The sequence below is a fragment of the Amphiura filiformis genome, chromosome 4 (genome assembly GCF_039555335.1).
Source record: "Amphiura filiformis chromosome 4, Afil_fr2py, whole genome shotgun sequence".
NCBI classification, from domain to species: Eukaryota; Metazoa; Echinodermata; class Ophiuroidea; order Amphilepidida; family Amphiuridae; genus Amphiura; species Amphiura filiformis.
In genome coordinates this window covers 76933274-76957489 of record NC_092631.1, presented here as the reverse complement: position 1 = coordinate 76957489, position 24216 = coordinate 76933274, and the positions used below count along the sequence as shown (strand labels likewise).

At 35.5% G+C, this 24216-nt stretch overlaps 1 protein-coding gene across 2 annotated transcripts in view; it reads right to left on the bottom strand.

The window, feature by feature from the left end:
- LOC140151435 (myosin-I heavy chain-like) overlaps window positions 1-24216 on the bottom strand; it is a 124244-nt gene that overhangs the window by 72440 nt on the left and 27588 nt on the right. Inside the window, exon 1 of one of the 2 annotated variants that reach the window (XM_072173777.1) lies at window positions 8938-9542. The exons of the other annotated variant lie outside the window; for it this stretch is intronic. Coding sequence (XP_072029878.1) covers window positions 8938-9028 — 91 coding nt within the window. The 5' untranslated portion in view covers window positions 9029-9542. Of the gene's footprint in view, window positions 1-8937; window positions 9543-24216 lie in introns of those variants that run through there. 2 annotated transcript variants of the gene reach the window in all.

Sequence of the window (24216 nt, the reverse complement as noted above, 5' to 3'; positions counted from 1 at the left end):
AATAAATAGATAGTACTATACATGATTTGCACTATTGTATAATATAATTGCCCATACACATCCAGTCATGTATGAAGTCCATCAACATAAAAATTATATATGATTTTAATTATATCCTAGGTTCACAAATACTGATAATTGTGTTTACTCTCCTGAAACTTTTACAATACAAAATAGATGTGATCAATCATTGTCTTTTATTCTGTCCGTCTGATTGTCAGAACTTGGCTATTCCGTGCTATTCCTCATCCTCCCCCTGACACTTGTGAACACGAGTGAACCAAATTAGTTGTGTTTTTAGGATGCATACACATAGAGCTCTGCATATGCCGGTACTTGAATTTTTGCAACATAATTATATATGTTTACTAGGGTATAAAGTTATTTTGCATTGGCTTGTAGTTCAGAAGTTGTTGTGAACATATTTGTCACTTTATGCCACAAGTTAAACTCATTACAAGTTAAAGTATTTAACATTGGGCTAGCTAAGCATCCTTAAGAAGTCTTAGCGGTGAACTCGCAAAGGGGGTCGGCATTTTTTAACAAGCCGGTCAGCCAGGGGGCTTTGCACCACTGCCCAACAAAAGACTACCGATGACGCAAGGAGTTTGCTTAGGGCTGTGATGTCGGGCCAGACAGGAGGTTTAAAAGGGTAACAAACTTACTGGCATGGTATGATAACTACCATGCCAAAATGCTCCAGGTAGGCAGGCGGAAGAGATCCTTTTCACATCAAATTATGCAGGGTGTGTTCAATGCTGATAGCACGGTTAGCACCAAAGAATTCTTGAATTAACTAAATTGGCCACATATGGAACATATAATAGAAAATTGGGATCCCAAATTATAGGTTTGTTGTAAAAAGGCCCGAAATTGCACTTCAGGGAACAATGTCGGCTAGTTAGAGGAAGTGAATTGCTATTCTGATGTAAATAGAGGTGGTTTCCTGTACACATTCTACAACAAATAAAGTGTGCATGCTTCCAATAGTTTCCAATAGAACATGTTGCTAATGGTACCTGGATATTGGGCAATTTTTGAGAAGCTATTATTGATGATTCTACCTCTTCAGTCGTTTAGGTGGTCTAACCATTTCTAGGTCTTTATTAATTTTTCACATTCCACAAAAATCTATTGAATAGACCTGTTGACACCCAAATTTAGCCTACAGTACTTCAAACCTATTATGGTATGTTTACATTTTGATTGGCTAGATGATTCACAACAACCCTGTAGAAAAGTTGCTCTTCATAAATCCTTGGTCTGAAGAACAGCAAACAAACAAACAAACAAACAAACAAACAAACAAGTAAACAACATATACAAATGTAACATCAGCTCCTCAAGTAGTTCTCACTTTATTGAATGAAATCACAAACCAACTCGATGCTGTAGGCTTGAAAATGTGGAAGCTTTGGTTGTCATCATTTCCTTGCTCCTTGAGTTGTTGTCATGCATGTCTAATAAATTATATACCGGTGAATATGAAAAATGACCCAAAATATTTTGGTACAATGATGTACTCACATGAAAACACCTTTGTTCATGAATATCAACTGATTTTATTTTTATTCAAATCTCCCAATAAACAGACAAATAATAAGTAATGGAATCAAAGGATTAAATTTAGGATTAGATCTGGTTGGATTGTCAACTAAGATGGTTGGTGGTGTGGATGGTGTGCTGAATTCAAAACAGAAATCTTCAAGCCCAGAAAAAAAAAAAAGGTGCTACATCTTTGGGATTATCATCCCTGGATTGTCACTCACTGTGATTTCTATTGTAAGCTTTTTGAAAAGTCACATAGAAATACATTATATTTCATTTGGTTTTCAGGGTTTTTTTTCGTAGCCATTAAAATGTAGACCTACATCATTTTCTCTTGTGTATATCAATCTACTACAGTGTATTTTTATTTAGTAGGTAATACTTCTAGTAAATTATCTGTTAAATGGCAAACCTAGATGTAAAGTAACTAACTGTTGGCACAGAAAACATTACCTAGTCCAACTAGTCAGCAATAAGGCCAAAATTAGTACGTCTGCATAATCATCAATATTGTTGTTTATTTCCCATTAATAAACATGATAAACCAACCCAGGTGAACACATTAGTGACATTACCAAGTTCTTCGATCAATTTTTATTAATTGAAAAATTCAAAATCTTGTATATGTTTTCTAATGTCCCTGCATCAATAATATTGAAAATACCACAAAATTGTACAGCACAAAATAAAACACTTTCATAAAACAAGAAATCAATGATGCCTAAAACCATGACAACAGTTGGTATTTATTTATCAAAAGGGCATGTTAAGTAAAAACAAAGGAAGTAATGCATTCAGTACTAGTCATTGTACTGTAGCTTGTTAACGAAGTGCAGTGGCTGCATTTTTAATTATGTTCATTACAAAGGTGATGACTCTCTTCTGGTGACAATGACAATCAAATTTATGTTCATTTGTGGGATGGCAGGAGCCATGTTTTATAGGAAAAAAGAAAAAGTCAAGGAAGCCAATAATTGCATTTATATTTTCATACATCTTGCAGTTCTTTTAACATGTTTTTTAAAGTTAAAACCCCAAAATGAATGCCCTGAGAAAAATCATGCACATGGGGCAAAAATGAAACCCTTTATATCAAGCCATGGGATTTCCTTTATATTATAGGTCCCATACAACTGCTCACAGATATATGAGTGCAACATGAACACAACTAGGTCATGGTCCCCTTCGATCCACCTTAAATTTGGAACTGCTTCAGATAATTTATAATTCTCAATAGAAAATTGTGATTATTCTGTATGGCATCATGCATTATACCGGGGCGTGTGATATATGTCTGGCAAGTTTGTTTATTTACAATTAAACAAACAACTATAGATGAATATTTATGAATAAGATATTTGGATTGAATCCAATACAAACTCTTAGATGACTCTTATACCTATAGGCCTACTTGAAGCAGTGTATACCAACTAACCCAAACTTCCTCCTACAATCCAGAGTATACTATTGACACATTCAGATTGACTCAATATATTTATTGTTGAACTTAAAATCAGGGAAGGTCTGCACCTCTGGGTCTGCACACTCCTTAGTGCACTTTTGGGATCCCAATCTCCCACTCACAAAGGTGGTGATGTCATTTTCTCATCCCAAACAGTTCAAAAATCATAAATCATGTAAATTACTTTCATGATGAAAGAGATGACCATAGACTGTAAAAAAAATTGTCTATGAACATGATGAACAGATTGACCACTTCCAGACCCATTTTCTGTTCCACATATGGACTCAAATCTTTCAATACCTGTCAACTAATTTTGATTTACTACCACACATGAAGTTCATCTCCATCCATATCATGATTTACAGACCTAAAATATATTATACCCAGACAACCAAAACTTCAGTCTGCTAAACTGATTAACAACATGACCCCAATTTAAGGTCACCCTCTCCCCAAAGACTTTGCCTCTAATCAAAGCTGTAATTAACAGAGTTTTCTCTTTCCATTTTACAGCAGAGACTAACATGACCCCATCTAAGGTCACCCCTTTCCCATAAGCTACTTTATATCCTTACATATTGGCATCAAGGCTATAATTAGTACTGGCTAATGATTGTTTTATTGGTTTGCTCCTTGTGTTCAATGTCTTTGTACAAGTGTTGATTGTAAGTGAACCATATGACAATCTGACAGGTGGCTCCATACAACAGAAGGGACTTCTGGACATGAGACTTCTTGAATTCTTCACATCATTACACAAATGATATCAATTATCACAACTTTTTGCTTGCTATGGTAAAAAGCTATTGTTCCTTTTTTGTTTATGTACATGTATGGTCCAAGTTCAAATCAATGTTGGACTGCCTTGTGGTTTGAGTTTTGACAATGTACATGTACAACATGAGTGGACTACATGGGCACACATATCACATTATTGATATTAATGAATACATTAATTTGTCAAAAGGAATATTTTATACAGGTTTTTTTTTCAGCCTCTAGGAAATTTACAGATGACTTTCGATGTCATAAGCCCGATCCTGACGCCACATCGCAGCACGATGCGATGCTGCGATGCTATAAAACTGTAATCCGAGTCAGGTTTTTACGAGCTCAGCGTTGAAAATTATCATTGTGTGGTGGAAATTTCGGTCTGCGAAATAGTTGAACAATGTTCAACTTTTTCGCATCAGCTATGCGATATTGCAGCCGTGCACGCTGGTGATTGGCTGCTGGAAAATCAAGGTCGGTAGAATGACCTTAAAAGGAGATGCAGACCCCACATGCTTTTCAAACATCGCAACATCGCGCGATGAAATTAAAATGTACATTTTAATTTCACCGCCCGATGCTGCGATGTTTGAAAAGCATCGCAGCATCGCATCGCGCTGCGAAGTGGAGTCAGGATCGGACTATAATTTGAATAACAAAAACTTTCATTCTCCCTGGAACTCAATCTTTCTTCAGTCCATTTGAAAACCCCAGTCTAATCTGTGGGGATGTGAGGGGATGGGGAGGTTTTATAAAGGGGCGGATACAGTACATGACAAACATTTCCTCTTCTCACATACATAATAATCCTAATAATATTGGAAAAATGTCTTCACCATCAGCATGTTCAGCTGTTCGTCTAGAGCTATATAATAGCTTGTCTAGTATTTCTCTGATTTCTGGCCTGATTTCAGGTCACAAACTGGCCAGCCAGCCAGGGAACCAGGAACTTTTCATTACAACAAACCAAAACATCTTTTAAATATATTCAGTGGCATGGAAGTAATTGTGGCATTGTCCCTGGCAACCAAAGTACTTCACCAAGCCAAAGAAGCAATTCTTTCTAATGATAATTAGGACCTGACTGGCTGCAACCAGGGAAGCAATTTCTAATTTGGTTGGTTAGAAAATAGCACCAAGGACTTTGTAAGAAGTGTGTAAGCATTTGCTTAAAATAACCCACAAGGTTGGTTCATATTATGAAACATACATTATAGCGGTTCTTGTGTGAAATGGTGGACATTCTGTGTGAGCAAAACTGAGTTGCAAATCAAAGAGATGGGCATGAAGAGACGATAATGTACAAAAATAGTCTGTAACTGCAATTGATAAATTCATGATATGGAATTGTATTGGAAATTCACTCATGATATGTCATACATAAATTACTTGGAAAATAGTAAAATGGGATGCGATTTATTTTGTGAAAAAAAGGATATCATGTGATTTAAACATCATGGTCATGAATGGAATTTCAAATCACAAGCTCCCATTTTCATTTATTTTGCCCAAGCCACAGACAAATATGTAAAAGTAAAAATTGTCACGCGCAATGTAGCTACCGTGAAAATAAAAACACACAAATATGTTCTTTTTATGTATCGGTATACGTAAGAAAACTCAAAATCACACAATTAAAAAAAAGTGAAATGGTTAAAAATCGGCAAAGCCGAAAAATGTACACACACAAAAATAACCACTTTTACAGTTACTTCAAAACCTCAAGCTCAACAGTCAATAGGAGTTAAGATTCTTAATAAGTTCTTTACTAACATTTCCTCACAAATCACTACCCTGTCTTTAAAATACATTGTTGTGCAACAAAACAAATATTTCAAGAAGAAAATCAGATTATAGTCTCTACCAGGCATTATGTTGTCCATCACAACATGCTGTCACCTAGCATGCTGTAGTAATGATCGCAATCTTCTTCTCTGAATATAGAATTTGTCAGACATTACTTTTTTGTCAGTTTTCTTCAAATAGATTTAATGCATGTTTCAATACCATTGTTTTTGAAAATCTACTGCTTGGGTATAGAAAAAAAGGCTAATTCCAAAATAGATCTAAAGTCTCTCCATATTCAATAGTCGTAAAGTCGTATTGCAGTACATACAAGTCACAATACTTCAAATGAAAACAACCTGTGATATAAACTTTGAACACTGGAATTTCAAGCTCATTTGTGATGCCAAAAGTTGTTTGGGTCAAAGTTAATTGCAAGTATTGAGATTTGCATTGTGTAGTCAGGATAATACCCAAAATATAAATAGATTGACCACACTCCATATTCAACACTACCTGAAAATAAAATCTAGCCTGGTTTCATTTGACTAAAGTGGGTTGGCAATAAGCTTTAATAGTACTGTGGTTCAGAATTAAAATAAGAAAAAGAATATTGAGTAAATCCCTAGACTTTGTGATGTTTGTTTGTACGGGGACCATAGGGTACGGAAGTGGGGAGACTATTTACAATGCATGAATATTTTGTACTGAAAATTACAGTACGGTGCATGGTGTATTGCCAAACTTGTATCCAATCCATTGATTGTCACAGTATACAGAAAACACCATAAAAATGTATGTTTTTGGCCCTTTTATTTCCAAAAATTGGTTTGAAATAACTTTTATTGCCAGTTGGAACTAACTAAAGGATTAGGATCTGGTTATGTTTCATTTGGCAAAACAGGATATTATATTTTTAATCCCACAAAATTAATGTTGTATTTTGGCAAAACAGGATAATATTTTTTTGCATCCAAAAAAATTAGCATTCAAAAAAATTAGCACTATTACTAAACTGTGAACTAATTGGTGATGATAGAGTAACGAATCAGCATTTCAGCAGTTTCTTTTATCAATACGTAAAACAATAATTCTTTAAAAAAGTACAAATGTACCAAAACAATCTCCAAAATAGAGGTCACTGCACCACCAAGTTAAAAGCTTCCAATGCTTTAATGGAGACATCAGGTCTGGAGGATGAAGAGGAAACAAAAGCCATCCAGAATGAGAGATTCACTTCACCATCTCCCCATCAATGGATGGTAGGAGACCAATGCTGACTCTACACACACCCCTAAGGAACATTTGATTCACAACATTTACACTTATCACATTGGTAAATATACAAATGGCCTTAAAAATTCTACTTGTTTTTACAAATCAATAATAATTGTTTATTGTATAGTATTTTTTTTTGAGGAGAGGTGTTATGAGGAAATTGGTTCAATTGGCTTTCTTGGATGTGCTTGCACTCTTGATGTGGTAACTATATTAAAAATATAACATTAAGATGAAATTAAGGGAATTACAATGAAATTAAACATTGAATTGTTTTGTAGCAATTAAGACAAATGATATGTTCTTAGTTGGACTTTACTGAACTGAATCTCTGATGTCATCATAGCAGCAACAATGATGTGATTTTTACAACAATTAATTAACCATATAAACCATATGCCAAGAAGAACTAATAATAAAAATAATTGTTTCAGACATAATTGTAATCATGGAAACATTTGCATACGGAAAAACAACAAATATATTTCTTCCACTTTTTTAAGGAGGCCACAATGTATATCCTGTTCAAACTAAGTTTGCTAATACACATACAGACTTGTAAAATAGACATTTGCCTGACTTGTACTACTACTAGTTACAGGTTATAATTGCCACTATTTACTGACCAACGCAAAGGTATTTGTATCACTAATTAATGCAAGAAATTAATGAAGCAAAAACCAAGAAATTATCTATCCACTACATGATATAGTAAGACAAACGACCCACCATGTGGGTATTGGTGTGACGATGTGCGGAACCTTCAATACTCTTGACACAATGGGCAAACAATATATCCAACCAAGGGGGCTGTTTTGACGATTTTCTGATCTTGTTTTGAAGTTGCAACCCCCCTGGGGGTGTGGTCTGACCATGTTCTTTGTGTAAGGGTCAAGTTTTAATCAACCCCTGATTTTCTTTTTATTTCCAATTAATACTAAACATGATCTATGATTGGTCGGTTTGAGCTGTATTAAAATACTATTACTAATTAAGCCAATGAAAGTCGGGCAAATTTTGTGATCGAAACAAAAATAAGGGGCAAATCCTTTTTAAATGTAACCACAATTGATTGTAAATCAAAGTGGGATTAATTGTGCGAATTACAAGTGTTTTTCAGATTTTAGCTTGGAGCTTTTCCGTTTTCTATTTTACTTTCCATTTTGTAAACTTTTAAATACAAGTTAGGTGCACCCGTTTCACCGCCCTTTCTTTTGATGACCCGGAAATTACACAAGATTTTCTTGTTTTCTTGCTTTGGGTGAATTTTGCTTGAGTTAAATGGCCAGGAAGTTGGACATTGTTTTCAAACCTGAGTTACATTATAAAAGTTTACCTATCATTGTTAAAAGTCTTACTGGTCAGTAGTGTCAAATTACAAAGTAACTAAATTAAAACACCTTTACCCAGATATTTGCAATCCTCTACATGGCATGTAGCAGATACACCTTATTATATCAGAACAAATGTATTTTTAATTCTTATAAATTAATTACTTTGTGCCAGTGCCAGCCAGGGTTTTTTTTACATCATTTTCTTCCTAGTTTGGCTTAATACAGTTGAATTAGTCAGGCAGGTCGGCAGAATCAAACTTTGCCTGTCTAGCTGGGAGGGGATTGCAGGGCCCCAGTCAGTGTGTCATCAGGTCCCCCACTGTAAAAATCGGACCAGCCAAATTTGCACGCTACAGAGCCTGAAAAATAAGATCCCGTGAATCACAAATTGACACAGGTATGGGAGCTGCCATGGGGTGCTAATGGCAACGCGGGGGGTCGCCGGGTGCTAACGAACGCGTCGACAGCAGAAGTGTCCTATGCGATCAATAATGCGTATAGGGCGCAAGCGACCGGTAGTTCCTGATACGCGATGACAGGGTCAATGGCCGCTTCCACGCAGTAACATACTTCTGAACTTGCTGTCAGGGTCCTGATGTCACTGATAAAAACCTCAGGTCCATGCATAAATACTGCCACCTGACACACCTGAGCTGGATAACGTATTGAGAAGTTTTGGTATTGAATGGTCAACGGAAACAAAGTAATTTTAATTACAAGAAAATGTCCCGCAAAATCTTAGGCTACCTTGCTTACCCGATGGTGGTACCCGTTCCTGGTGCCCCATGTTCCTCAGTTCCCCTAAGTATCTATTCAATAGGAATGATTTGCCTGCGATGCTTGTCATTGTGAAGCTTCACTAGTTGTCAAAATATCCAATAAAATTCCAAGTTGATGAAAAATTTAGACTACAATTATTACGATATACTTATTTTGTGCATCAAAGTCATCAAAAACATACAAAGTTTAGTATCCAGCTGGCTAGTAGCAAGAGTATGAATCCATTTTCTTCAGGTACATCATGATATAAATCCAGAGCAGCATATCAGACATATGGTGCAACCCCAGGAAATATGTTACCAACAACAATCTGCATTCAAATATTAGATTTCACTCAAGACAGATGCACAACCATGGCCTAGTTTTCAGTAAAATGTAAAAATCCACGATTCCACGGATAAAGTTGTGTAATTATATCCTTTGTACACATAGGAATATATAGGGGGTGGTGCCACCAGACAAAATACTACATCATGTATGCCACATCTTGGAACAGTTTTGCTTCAAGGTTTAGAACAGCTTTAGCATGCTTGAAGCTCCTCATTGTGAAATAAAATTCCGTAATTTGCCTGCAAGGAGAGATGCGTTGTCGTCAGAGTTGAAAATTCAAGCAACAGCCCGATTGTTATTGCAAATTTGTAATGTATTCAAAGCTAAAAGCATAACTTTTCTCTGTTGATCATGTTGAATAGCTTAGCCTTGCATAGCACTGGTATTGACTGGGAGCTATCCTCACAGGTTCAGCACTAGCTGCTTGACTGACTGGTTTGAGAAGTGGCACTATTACTGCTCACTGCACTGGTTGATTGCACTTAGACTTGATATAAGTCTTGAAATTGATGAGCATCAAAGCAGTTGGTATATATTCAAGTTTTCATCAGTTTGCTATTTTCCACATTAATTCACTATTGATATCATTATTAAAGGAGTATTTTATGATCCTAACATCTTTTTATGACATTTTTCAGTAGATATCCACAAAAAAGCTTATTCCCAAAATTTTCAGTTGATTCCGATTTTGCGTTTGCGAGTTATGCATGATTACGTGGGCCACTGTTGTCATTTTGTTCTGGTATACCAGAACGAAATTAAAATTTGACGATATTTTTGCTAAATGAATTAATCTGCAAGAAAATTTTGGTACCGGTACATAAACATTATGTAATCAGAGGTTTCCATCAAAAAATCTTGATGACAGGCAGGTTTTTCACATGCTCAGTAAATTGTTTATACCCCAGAATGATAAACCAAATTTCCCAAAAAAATATCAAAATCTTCTGATATTCAAATGCAGTTTTTTTTTTAAATCTAGAAAAGCCAAATTTCCTGAGTAATTGAGGGTAAATCAGATTAAGTGGCAAGCACTGTTTCCAAGCAGGACCTCATACAAAGTATACATACATTAACATTATAAATATTTGTAATTTACACAAAATGTAGGCCTACAAATTAAAAGTAACATTGGATGAATACAACTGCCCAAGTTTCCCTGGGAGAAACTTCCTGATTGGGACATTTTCCAGATTTTCTGTTTCCCTGCATCTCTTTTTTCTCCTCCCCCATTCACTTATCTACAGCTTCACTGTGTCATTTCACTTCCTGCTGCTATTGTTATATCCCCCCTATATTCCAGGAATGTTTCCTATTGTTTTCCTTTCCTGCACTTTGAAAGTCCATTTCTCTCTGTGTCTATCTATGATTGTTTGTCTGTGTGAAAGCTGGCATGCATGCTCACACAATTAACCCGCATTTTAATCTACCTGCCTTGATCATCTAAACATAGTCAATTCACTGGCATTGCAAAGTCATGGAGGAAAGGGAGTATTGGAATTTGGAAACTGAAATTTATATAATTTATTAAAGATTTTTTAAGTGAAACCAAGTAAACATACTTCACATAGTAATTTTTTCTCTTCAATTTTTTTAAAAATTTAATTTACTTCAAGTCAGAAACATAAAATTGTTATAATGTTGAATAAATATGCATAAAAACATAAATTTATTTGTAAACATCATCCAGGGGGATTCATCCCCAAGCCCGATGGAAAGACTGCAGAAGAAATCACTGCATGGTCCCTGTTGACATTGTGTGTTGAGCTGAAGTCTTGTTCAAGTCTAGCAGTTCCAATCCAGGCCTCTCAATGGCTGATAATAGTTTTGGACTATTCAAAGGCACTTGGAGGGGTGAGGGTGCTATAACAGTTGGCTTACCATGCAAAATATTGGGTGAGAATTTACTCACACACACAGCCCATGTAGATGGATGTTTTACAAAACATGAGAGCTGAGGATATCTGGAGGATATGGATATCACTAAACTTTTAATAAACTTGTACATAAAAGATTTATATTTCAATCTTCCAACTTTATTGCTAGGAAATGGTGATAAAATTCCAATTGAGTGATATTTTTGTTAGCATTCAAAGAAATATTTGAAAATCAATTTTTCATCTTGACTTGCCCAAGCCTGAGTGTCAAGTATGAGTGCTATTTCAACAAGTTTATTGTTATCATGGTTAATAGCATAGATTTGCCAAGTGCCCCATATTAAACAAATCAATACATTCAAAGAAAGTTTAATTAACATTTGAATATAGATATATTAGACAAAAAAGTGGAAGTAAATAAACCATTTTAGGTGAAAAAGAGTTTATGTTTGCCTCTTAAATGAGACAAATATGATGCACAGTTAAAATGGTAGAATAATGGGATGTTTGCATTATATTCAAACTTTAATGAAGCAAAAACATGCGTACTGCCAAACTCATTATTGATAGCCCAATTGGGCGACTTTTATCTGTTTTGACAATTTGTCCCATAGAAACTAATGGTTAAGAAAACAATTGGGTGACTTTTTAACATTGGCTCCAGCGACTGAGTCCAGTACTTAACTTTCCCATAGAAACCAGTGGTTAAGAGAAAAATTGGGACACCTTTTGTCCCGCAATTTGGGCTGAAATGTTTTGGTAACCCTGCACACACACATCCTGGTATGTAAGATTTAGGCCTATTTTGTACTTTTGAGCTTATTTTTGACCATTTGCGTCAAAGTTTGCCCTCCTCGAAAGTTGCCTTGTCCCCCTTCATTTGCCCACCCTCTGAAAAAGTGCTGGCTATGTCATTGGTTGTGAACATGTATCTGTATCTGTATCTGGGTAGATCCGCATCCCACTAGAGTTTAAATGTCCCTTCTCTTCAAAATGTTTGAATGAATTTGTTGAGCAATGGGCATGTCTGCCCATCTGATATAGTGGAAACTTCAGGCCTAGACTAGAAGTCACCAGCCACCAGTTCTGTCTCTCATGATATGGATTCAAGCCATCAAGTCAACATCACAAATTGTGCCAAGTTTGGACTAGGAATAAAAGAAATCCAAACATAGATTTTGGTAGTATTTATTTTTAAAGAAAGAACCTGAAGTCTAAACCCAAGTCAAATATGCTCATACCTACTTGAACTACCTCCTTTGAAGGAGGTATCATGGTTATATCATACACCATAATAGGGTCTATGGTTAAGGTTATATACCTGGTACATAACAAACTGGACACCTGCCCCTTGATGTTCATGGATGAAGCTTAGGAAACAAACAATGCTTTAGGGACCATTCAATATCTATGCCAGGGGGAGTGGGTATTTTAAGAGGGAATCAAATTTTGTTGAGGGGGGTCTTGACTCTTGAGGGAGGAATCTGGATTTTTTATTTGAACCATGAGGGGAGAATGCCCAGGAGAATGTCAACAAGTTTTAAATGGAGAAAAAGGGGGAAACAAGGCGGAATCAGAAATTTTGAGTGGATGCCAATGGGGAACATGAAATTTGTTGTTTTGTTTAAGGCCCATGAAAGTCAATTCCGAGTTTATCATCACTTTTTTTTTCCAGGTTGGTGAGGTGACTTTTTCATTTTTCATTATTTCATCAGATATTTGCAAAATGGAAATAAGTGCAATGAAGAAATTTTCACGAAAGGTATGGACTAGAAAATTTAGAAAAGAGCCTGGTTTTGCTTCCAAGTTATGAATTTATATGTTTTACAAACAAAAATATATGTTTCCAAATTGCTAAAACTGGTGAAAACACTGATACTTTGAAAATAATGAATTATTTTGGCATTTTTGAAAATTTGATGTGGGTATTTTTGGTTTCCAAAAAGTGACGAGAGCAGGGGACGGTAAACTCGGAATTGACTTTCACACGCCTAAAATAAGGCTCACCTTGGTGTAGATATAGAAATGTCAGTTTCAGAAAATACCCTCTTCATTCAGTTGGTCATTTTAAATAATTGCAAGAACTTGAATCAAACAGCATGTTTCCATACAAAACACACTACTGCACATTTTATTTTTCTCCATTAATTTTTGGGTACGGAAATACCGAAAACCATTATCAGTCACATTTCCACTGTGAGGAAACATTATGAGTTTTCTTCAATGCACATCTGCAAAATATGCTGTGCATCCCAATCTGATTGGTCTAGTGATGCCCCTGCATGATTTTATTGGTTTTGCTGTCGTAACATAACCTGGAAAAGTGATCCTGCCTGCATTTTAACTTAGGACCTTCTTGTAAGGAACACTTTTCCTAGGGTGCATTAATAACATACCGTAAAACCTTGTAAAGCATATATATGCCTCTAAACGGGGTTTTTTTTTTAATGCAAGAGACGAGAGGCAGAAACTCTCCACAAAAACATTATTTGGAGTTTGAACAATTATATTACTGATATAGGCAACTGTACAAACACGTATTATTGTAAGACCAATCTATTGTAATGTGTTTGTTGAGGGTATTTGCCTCTCGTCTCTTTCGTCAAAAAATACCTCGTTTAGAGGCATATATGAGTTTTCTTATATGCTTGTAGACGGAATTCTACGGTATTTTCATAATGCCAAAATGTTTACAAATGGTAGTGATTCATTTCAAATGCAATCAAAACATGTGTTTTACAAAAATGCATGCCAACCAACAAATAAATATGTACAATGTATAAGTACAAACCACCAAAACCACCACCAAAATTTGTTGTCAAGGGATACAAAACTAGGGATCTAGCATGTTCCTTATCCTCATAATTTCATGGTAAACAATAATACATTAAACTAATTGTCAGTTTTGCTTGAACTTGTTGAGTAATTGTTTGAACAAGATGAATAACTTAACCCACTCCACACCGTTGTCGCTTGCAGACGACAAGTTCTAAATTTTCTTTAAAAATTAAAAAATTTTAGATTTGTACATTTTCATGTCCATGTTTGGAATCAGTATGAAAAATGCATTAAAATGAGTACAAACAAGCCCAGCATTGGTTCAGTGGTTTTTGATATACATGTAGCTCTTGATATTTTATCAAAAAATCAGAAAATTTCTCAAAACTTGGAATTTTAGTGTTGAAGACTATGGCCAGTAGGCAGGGTATAAATCAAACACTTTTACCTTCCTTATAATCAAGATGTGTATGCCAAACACTTGATTGACAATCAACCACACTTTCATGCATGTTTAATGTTAAATATTTTTTTGTTTAAACTTCCTTATTACATCACTGATATTAAAAGTTTGAATGTTTCAAATAATTTTTGATAAAAATATTTAAATAAATAAATAAATGTTGGTATTTATACAGCGCCTTTCACATGTGAACATGTACCAAAGCGCTTTACATTTATTCCGCCGTCGTTAGAATATGTCAGCTGCCATACAATGCCCAAGGCATGCTCATACCTTGGGGCGGCGCTCAATGGACAGTATTCATAACAGCTCCCATTTCACACCTGGGTGGAGAGGAGTAATCGAGATAAAGTGCCTTACTCAAGGGCACAACACGATGGTGTCGCCGGGGCTCGAACCCGCAACCTTCCGATTATGAGTCCTAGCCCGTTCCGCTCGGCCACCGTACTCCCTATTTACAGAGATATGATGTGATACTGTAGTCAACAAAACAGTAAGTCCAGTTGAAAAGATTTATAACCTAATCTAACTTTATTCAACTACCTGGATGATTGAGAATATTCATAGATACATTTCATAGCGAGTGTGTAGAGGCCGGAATTCAAATATCACAGATATACTTTTGTAGGTCCCGTGGTTCTTGAGTAAAGTTATAGTGAGGGCTGAAACAATACTTTTGTAAAACATACATAACTCATTAACAACAATTATATATGATTTAGACAATGAAAATCAATTTTTGTGGCTGCTTCGACCAAAAATACCTAGTCTACCCTTTTAGATGAAATTTCCAAATCAAACCACAAGAAGAGGTCATGGAGTGCCCTAAAATCACTAAATATGGTGCTTTTTCTCTTTGTTTTATAAAACCCACATATAATTTCCACATCCTCAAAAAGTGAAAACAGGCTTATCTTTTCTTGCCAAAGGCCAAAGTGGAAATGAAAACAGATCTATAAACCAAGTTCACCAACCCTACAGCAGAATATAAACTGATCCTGTTTTCCCTAAATCAGGGTTTAAGGATCCCAGAGACCATTATTGTACTGATATGATCTATATAGGGTATATAAACAATTGATTGGTGTTGAAATATATTGGAGCTATTGTTCTGTAGTTTGGAAGTTGATCACCTTGTAACTAACCGCCAGGGAAGGGGAAGTGGGTCTCTCCCCAGTCACCACACTATGTATAAAAACTTCAATGCTCAGTTCCTCAGATTGTGATGCGGCCGAAATAGCAAGCATAAGTGTAGGGTCCAAGTTCTCAGCATGAGCAGAGGCACATAAGTGTAGGATCCATGTTCTCCTTAAGACTTTGTAAAATAAACCATCTTACCAGTGGAGCCTAATATTAATAAGCAGACCGGTACGCAGGATTTCATTTTGTGAAAAGTGGACTTTCTTCCCAAAATTTGGACCTTTCTTGTCCAAAAAAGCGTAAAAAACCTGATTTTTTTGCTCGCTATGCTCGCAAATTCTGAAATTTTGGGACTTTTGTATACTTTTCCAAATTGGGTGTGTGTGCACCCCCCCACGGACCTGCTAATAAGAACTAAGTTTGTTGTATGTATAACTTCAGTCCCAAATCTATTATCCATGTCAAATTTATAGCCTCAAAGGTGTTTTCCAATCACAAAAATCTTATGAAACTTTCTCCCAATTTAACAATTAAGTTTGTTTGATTTTGCTCTAGGTCAATTTGCAGGTCAATCACGAGTTTTTTTGGCATCTCAACTTTACTTTATTTTTACAATGCATTTTCCTTGTAAAGCCATTGTTGTCTGGCTGCCTGATCTTGTTCTATTTGACACTGGAAGTCCACAATGTAAACATCAATTTAAAATATAAATTTTGCAATGAATAAGTAGGCAAGTTCAGTATTTGTCTGTTTTTGTCCCAAATTAGAGAGAGCAAACTACAGAGCACACATATTGTTTTCAGACACCTTTCAAATTGGCATGATTTTTAGAGTTAATGCTAACAACTTTTTGTGTGTTATTTCACCATTGGACGGAAGTTAAAATGCAATGTTACACAATTGTTTTTACATAAAAGAAAACTATTTACTGTAAGCCAACTCTATAATAGACTCAAAAGTTTAAGACAGAGTTTTAGAAAGTGGCATTAAACACAGCTAAACGCCCATTATGTACTTTAAGTGTAGGCTATGTAGCTGGGATGAAAAACCGACGATCAATTGAAAATGTTGACCTTTTGTATTGAAGATATGGATTTTTTCCAAACACCAAAAGAAATTAGGTCTTTTGGGGGAAAAATGTATATCTTCAATATGAAAGGTCAAAATTTTCAACTGACTGTCAAAAAAATCCAAATTATTTGATATCAGGACATTCTACATATTCAGAATGCAATTTGATATGTCTGATATGTGCTCTCATGTCCCACAAAAAATACCTTCCAAATGCTCATCCCAGAGCCCTTAATGTATATTCATCTATATTTTAGTTTATCTTTATAAATCAGTTGCAAAAAAAAGATGGCTTTGTTTTCAGTATTGAACAGATTTCAAAAGGCCAGCAATTTTAAATGGGAAACTCAGAATCGGCAACACCAATAAATTGACTTTTGCCCTGCCTTTGAGGTCAGTCATCCTGGTACAAACACTTTTCATAAGGTGTATAAAACATGTCAAATTCATTAAAACAATTTAACATCACTTGCACATAAAACCTATCCCAACAATAAACCCATTCAGCATTCAGCAATCCCAATGTGTATTAAATCAAAAACAAAACATCCAAAGACTCCAAACAGAGCAGAACCTTCATAATTGGACATCATTTGTTTGACTTACTTTCAATGATCTATCTGGTCCAAATTGCCTATTTAACCAATCTGATCTTAAGAAACCACATAAAATAAAATTTACCGACTATTCTCTTTATCTACATTATGCTCCATTAACAGAACAGTACAGGGTGATGTCACAGTCTTAAGGGTCTATAGTTTTATTGTAGGGTGGTTCTGGTAATATCCTTGACATGATTCAGGCCATTTAAAACAGGTCATTCAAGATTTCTCTATGGTGGTGTGCTTTGATGTTTTCTCAAAGAACAAAACCTAGTGTTTTCTTGATTTTATCAATATTGTACTGCAAGAAAAATAATGAAGAGCGATTGGTGTCATAAGAAATGCGTCAAATGCTGTACATGAAAGGTGATAGGTATAAAGTCCGCGGTTAATCAGTCAAGTAGACTTTCAATCTATTCCTGATCTAAGAGTGACCATAGATTATGTATAGAGAAACATAATTTGATTTCCCTGGCAGGCCTAGAAAAATGTAGAATTCAGAAAGCTTATTTCAGGGAAATTCAGGATTTGGAGGAAAATTTTAATTCCTCATGTAAGAAATACATAAGAAATGATGGGAATATTAATGTTATTTTCTTAGGTGGAATGGAAATAAATATTTTCCCATTCTTGTTCCATGGTATTGTTGCTGTTACTTAAAAATACTTACTGGTAAAAAAGAACAAATATTTAGGTTACATATTTCAGAAATATTTTAGGAGAAAAATGCAACTTGAATCTTTCCAGAAAGGTAAAACAAAATAATATATTCAGTGCACTTTTACAACAAAAGTTCAAAATAATAAAACATATTTCTATTGAAAAGAATTATGGGGCTTATTTTTTCTTTCTTTTTTCTTTTGATTGAAGTTTGATTGAACAGCTTGGTACAAATATGTCAAGTATACAAGTTTGCATAAAAACATTGTTTTGCTCCAATTATGAAGGAGGTATGCTTTCCATGCCCATTTCCATGTGATCTACTTTCACTTTTTATATCGCAATGATTTGATGTGACGTTAGGGAATATAATTATATTCTTTTCCCCTTCCCTGGCATTGAATTGGCATCATTTAGAATATTAGAACATTCTAGAAAACGTCTCGATTTGCATTGCCAAAGTTATGACCACAGAAGCATACAAATGTTTAGTAGCTGTGTACGCCCTGTGGAACTTAGTAGGCACAAATTGCTAGGAGTAGCAGTAGGTCCAGGCAGTAGGTGCCAGTGGTGTAGCTACCGGGGGGCAGGGGGGTCAATTTTCCCCCTGGCAAAAATTGCCTATTTGGGCCCCTGCCCCTAGTGCAAGGAAAAAGAGGAAAAAGGAGGAGAGAGAGGAAAAAGAGGAGAGAGGGAGAGGAGGGGCAGAGAGATGGGGAATCCATACGATTATCGTATGGATTCCCCATCTCTCTGCCCCTCCTCTCCCTCCGGATATACAATACCATACGATTATTATCAAAAAGCCTGGCAAAAATTGTCTATTTGGGCCCCTGCCCCCCCAAGTGCAGGGAAATTTGGTGGATTTGGGCCCCCGCCCCATACAAGCATGCCCCCTGGAAAAAATCCCAGCTACGCCGCTGGTCTGTGCTACCAGTACTGATGAACTGCATGTTGCACATGTTGTCACATTTTCTGCATAAAACCATAGACTATTTTATGATAAAACACATAATTTACACATTTAATTTGTTAAAGAAAAGTTCAACTCTTATGTCAGCATTAATATTTCTCAATTTTAGTATAATTGTCCTGATTTTCTCACCAATCCAATCCACCTGTGTATTATAGATTATTTTATTTTCAAACCTCTCCAGGCAATGGCTGGAATTACATGTATTATTACATCTCTACCACAATGAATCTAACCAGGAAATTACACAACAGAAGGAAGAATGAATTCTATCCCACAATGCAATGCTAAGATACTTCAAAATAAATTGGTTCAACTCTTATGTCAGCATTAATATTTCTCAATTTTAGTATAATTGTCCTGATTTTCTCACCAATCCAATCCACCTGTGTATTATAGATTATTTTATTTTCAAACCTCTCCAGGCAATGGCTGGAATTACATGTATTATTACATCTCTACCACAATGAATCTAACCAGGAAATTACACAACAGAAGGAAGAATGAATTCTATCCCACAATGCAATGCTAAGATACTTCAAAATAAATTGGTTTATTGTTCCTCAGAATTGTGTTGATATGAACCGGGCCACATTGACCCCCATTTTCCAACTTCCTCTCACCCAATGACCCCCTTTTTTGTTTTACTGATGAACTCCCTCTCACTGAATGACCCTTTTTTGTTTTCCTGTCACCAAAAGACCCCTTTGAATTTTGGTAAAATTTCTGATAATCTTTCACTGAATGACCCAATTTTTTGTATTATTTTTTTTCAAATTTATCAAATTTTCAAATTTTTGTATCAAATTTTATATCTTGACCCAAAATTTTCCCAGTCTCACTGAATGACGCACTTTTTTGGTCAGATTATCCCCAGTCTCACAGAAAGACCCCCTTTTTTATAGACCTTCTCACTGAAAGTCCCCCTTTTTCGGTGTCTAGGCTCTCACCAAAAGACCCCTATAGTTTTGAACTGCTGTCCGCTCATCCCGGTCACTTCCAGAGTTGTGTGTCCCCCCAGGTGTGGACTCTCCTTGCACGAAAGGTGTCAAAAGGTATCGCAGTATCATAACCACCCAATGGAGAGGCCTATTATAATAAGTGGGCAAACTGATATGCACTTTCAGCACTGCATGATGGGAAGGGTTCAGTTTAAGCCGTCTCATACAACAAGACTTAATATTAACACAATGCTAAAAACTTGACCCTAAGATATCTAAGCACAAGAAGTTGGTTAAGGAAAATTTGTTCAAAAAGTTAACAAAACAAACCTAAGAATTGAGTTTAAAGGCGATTTACTCAACTGATTGCAAAAATCCATTAAAAAAGCAGTGTTGAAGTGCTCTATCGTGTAGTCATTGATAAGCAAATTCAATTTCAAACTTGATTAAATAGTTTAATTAAATAAACTACCATACATGTACATGGACTTCATTTTTATTACCATCTCATCTTGGTAGTACTTCAGCTTACTTCATACCACTAGTTCATCTTGACAGCCAAGAAACCCTAGAATGCAATGATTTCCTTGAGCAAGAATCAAACATGGGATCTCAAGTTCTCAGTCCTGCATTGACTAAATGGAAGTTTTCACATGATATTACACACTTCTTTACATTTCTTGTAACTAAATAGACAAAACTGAAATTCTATGATACTTTAATATACAGCATAGCCAATGCCGCTCTAGTTTTACCAATATTCCCAACTTTTAAAACCTCCCACTGACAACGATCAAGTACCAACATGTTTTTCTTCAAGGTGCCAAAAAGTCAGTCTTATGCCAAAAGGCAAATTTACCAATGCGCCAATAATCCCTACCATACGTACTCAAGCAGTTCAACAGCGCTTTTCATTTTCTTCAAATCCCAGCTTAACTTGAAAATGTCTGTTTTGTATATTTCACTCCGAACATGTGATTTGGAGTTGTGAAAAATAAATAGAAAAGGTGTTACAGAGAATAAAGGGGTTTTCTTCTGAGGCGTTGTTGAACTCGGCAGGTGTGCATAGTGGAGTCGTCAACATGCATTAAGGTGTGTTGGCTAATTGTTGCGTGGATAATAAGACGAGTCAAGTGAAAACGTTCCCTTTAAGACGACCTGGGATCTCTTTGTGTAGCCTGATTTGGATGCAAAAGTTCAAACTTGGGAAGAATTGCTTTAAGCCAATTTTATGTCAAGTTGTTTTTGCACAATTTACAAAGTATGTTTAAAGTTTTATAATTTTTTACTTTATTATTTATACCAAATTCTTTTGAAAAATGCATTTTCCTGAAATTCACTTAACAATGGGTTCCTGCATATGCAAATTATATGCACAGCCACACCTCATTTATATATAACCAGGATATTTATTATAATACTATATAAACAAAAGAAACTACCTTACCCTTCTTGACAAACAACCTAGTTTACTGTTATTGATCAAATTATTTATTAATAAAAACAAGGTTTCCACTTTTGAAATAATACGAGCTCTAATTGCAATATTTTACAAACAATAATTGTTTATTCATTTTGGTTTACATTGTTGGAAATAACATTTTAATATAGGCCTAGTACTATTATGATCACACAAATTTACTATTAAGTTCTTTGTGTATCAATTGCATTTGATTGAGTATGGCCCAATTGTACTGAAATTATTTTGAGCTATCCCTAGCCTTTCCTAACATTGCTGTGGAAAATCTACACTTACTGTTATGTATACATGCATAAGATTATGTTCTAAACAATTAACCAAAATAATAGGCACTATAATATGTCCGTATATACAAATCTAAATAAAGTGGCAGGTGCAATGTGATGTATTATCCAACTCTTATACCATGTATTCAGCAGATTAAACTTTTAAATCTTTTAGTTCAATTAATTGGGTATTGTAATTAATATGATTAAGAACCCACAGTATAATTATACACAACTGTTGTCTACTGTCTTTCTTGCTGAAAACTTATTTGGCTTTACTAAGAAGCTATTCAATAATCTTTGGCAGGCTTTCTACTGAAGATAGCAATTTGGTGGATTAACCTTGACCATGTTTGACCCATGCAAAAGCGACACTTAGGCCTGATTCTTTTACAAAACTGGACCACAAAATATATGCAAAAATATTTGAAGACTAAAACCAGTTCTTAACATAAAATAACTGAAAAGTCAGCTGATTACCAAGTTACCATTCTATATATAAAATGTTACTCATGTACCAAACATGGGGCAATCATGCTGCCTTTTCAGTACCCTGAGAGTTGATGGCGTACCAGTAAAAGGGGGCCTTTCGGAGATGCAAACCGCCAAAATGCAGTCCAAATACAGCGGTTTACTTGGGGGAACATACCTGTATGGCCATTTGTGTTAAGTGCCCCCCCCATATTACCCAGACAGGTTGCGTGGCCGGATTTACCTTTTGTGGGGCCCTGGGCCAGACCAAAATTTGGAGGCCCCCCAAACTCACCGTGAGGAAGGTAAGTACACTCAAGTGCTCAGTTAAGGTTTAGGTATATTGTCGATAGTGGCGGCGGGAAGACGAGCATATGTTATACTCGGATATTTGCGCGTGAAAAATATTAAGTTCAGACTAATTTAGCCTCAAATCAAGCTATGCATTTTGCTATGCAAAGGCCCAGTGTGCCCAAGATGTTTTCGGGCTAGAAAGGAATATGCACAGGGCAATTTTTGGGGGCCCCAAATTTGGGGGCCCTAGGACCCGGGCCCATCTGGTCCAATGGTAAATCCGGCCCTGGTTGCGTCAGCTCATGATTTGCACTCGCTTCTCAAACTACGCGCTTGGCATGTTTGAGAGGCCACATACTGCGGCTAAGTATAAAGAGCTCAGATCCTACAAAAAATCTATGGTGATAGCAGTCACAAATAATAAACATGCAATCAAGTAGCTATTTCTATTCTGGTATAACACATATTGAACACATTTTGGAAATTGATTATTTCAAGATGGCAGGTTAAATATTGATGAATTTGAGGACATCTGTATTTTGACGCAACCTATTAAAATGATATCAGCGGCAGATAATAAACTTGACCTGACCAAGATGAGCCTCAGGCAAAATAGAACCAGACCTGATTAGTTAAAAATGATTTACCATGGAAACCATACAGTATTTTAAACATTTATGAGATGATGCATCATGTAGCAGATTGCAACTTATGTGTTTGTTTTGTTCAATAATAATTCCTGGTCAACTATCCTACACATCCTACTAGCATACTTTGACAAAGTTACAGCTTCTATGCAATGTGAAGTTCTGTGCATTTTATTGGGGTTTTTTTCCTCCCTATTTTTGTCTTTATATCAATTTTACAATTGCCTTTGATCAGTCACGATGTGGGCTATTGCAGTTGAAATCCATAAACACCCTATGGAAGACATGACCAGTGTATATTTCAAATGGAGTCACCCATTAATTTCAGGTAACCCTATTTGAAATACACACTCCCTGTGTGGAAGATTAAGGTCATGTCTTCCATAGGGGGTGTATGGATTTCAACTGCAATAGCCTGCTGGATCAGATCAGATCACATATGTGGCCCTTTAAGGCCCTTCAGAGTTGAAACAGATGCAGTTCAGTTATAGATGTAGTAGAAATTTTGCTTCAAGTCTTACTGCCAAGAACTCTTCCAAAATAAACAATCCATATTTTGACAATATACTGGAATCTAATGCAATTCATATGTATGGTTTCAGGCTGGGGGATGTGGGAAGCTGGTTAGCCTTGTCATGGGTATTTGAAAATTACTTGGAGGATAAAAATATGGATATGGCTGGAAGGATGTAAACCAGACTTGGTACAGATGGTATGTAAGACTAGAGGTTATTACTTAGGATCATTTAAAAAATCAAAATGCAATTTCAATCAAAATTAACAAACAAACAAAATTAAAATCATGAAGCTTTGAGAGCTTTATAGGTCAGATATTTCAATTCCTAATGAAATACCAAAATGAAACAAAGACAAAACAATAAGCCCGACAAAATTATCATCAAATACAAAATTAAGACTTATTTAAATATTAATAAAATCTTGGTATGATTTGAAGTTTCAATCATAGATTGCCCCACCATAACAGGATATTAAACAACATATTAAATAATTATGATGTTTCACTGAGTACGAGGAACATGATCTTAGTTTTATAATTTTCAAAATTTGCATTTATTTTTTACAGCCAGGACTCAAAAAAAATTTCATAAAATTCATGAAATCGAGGTGACAAATATTATTAAAGCCTTTCATTCAATATCATGAACATTTAATAAAGTAAGGACTTTTGTATGCCCCACTTATGGAAACTAGAAATAGAAAGTACAAAAGAAATAAATATAATACTAAATTCTATTGAAAAC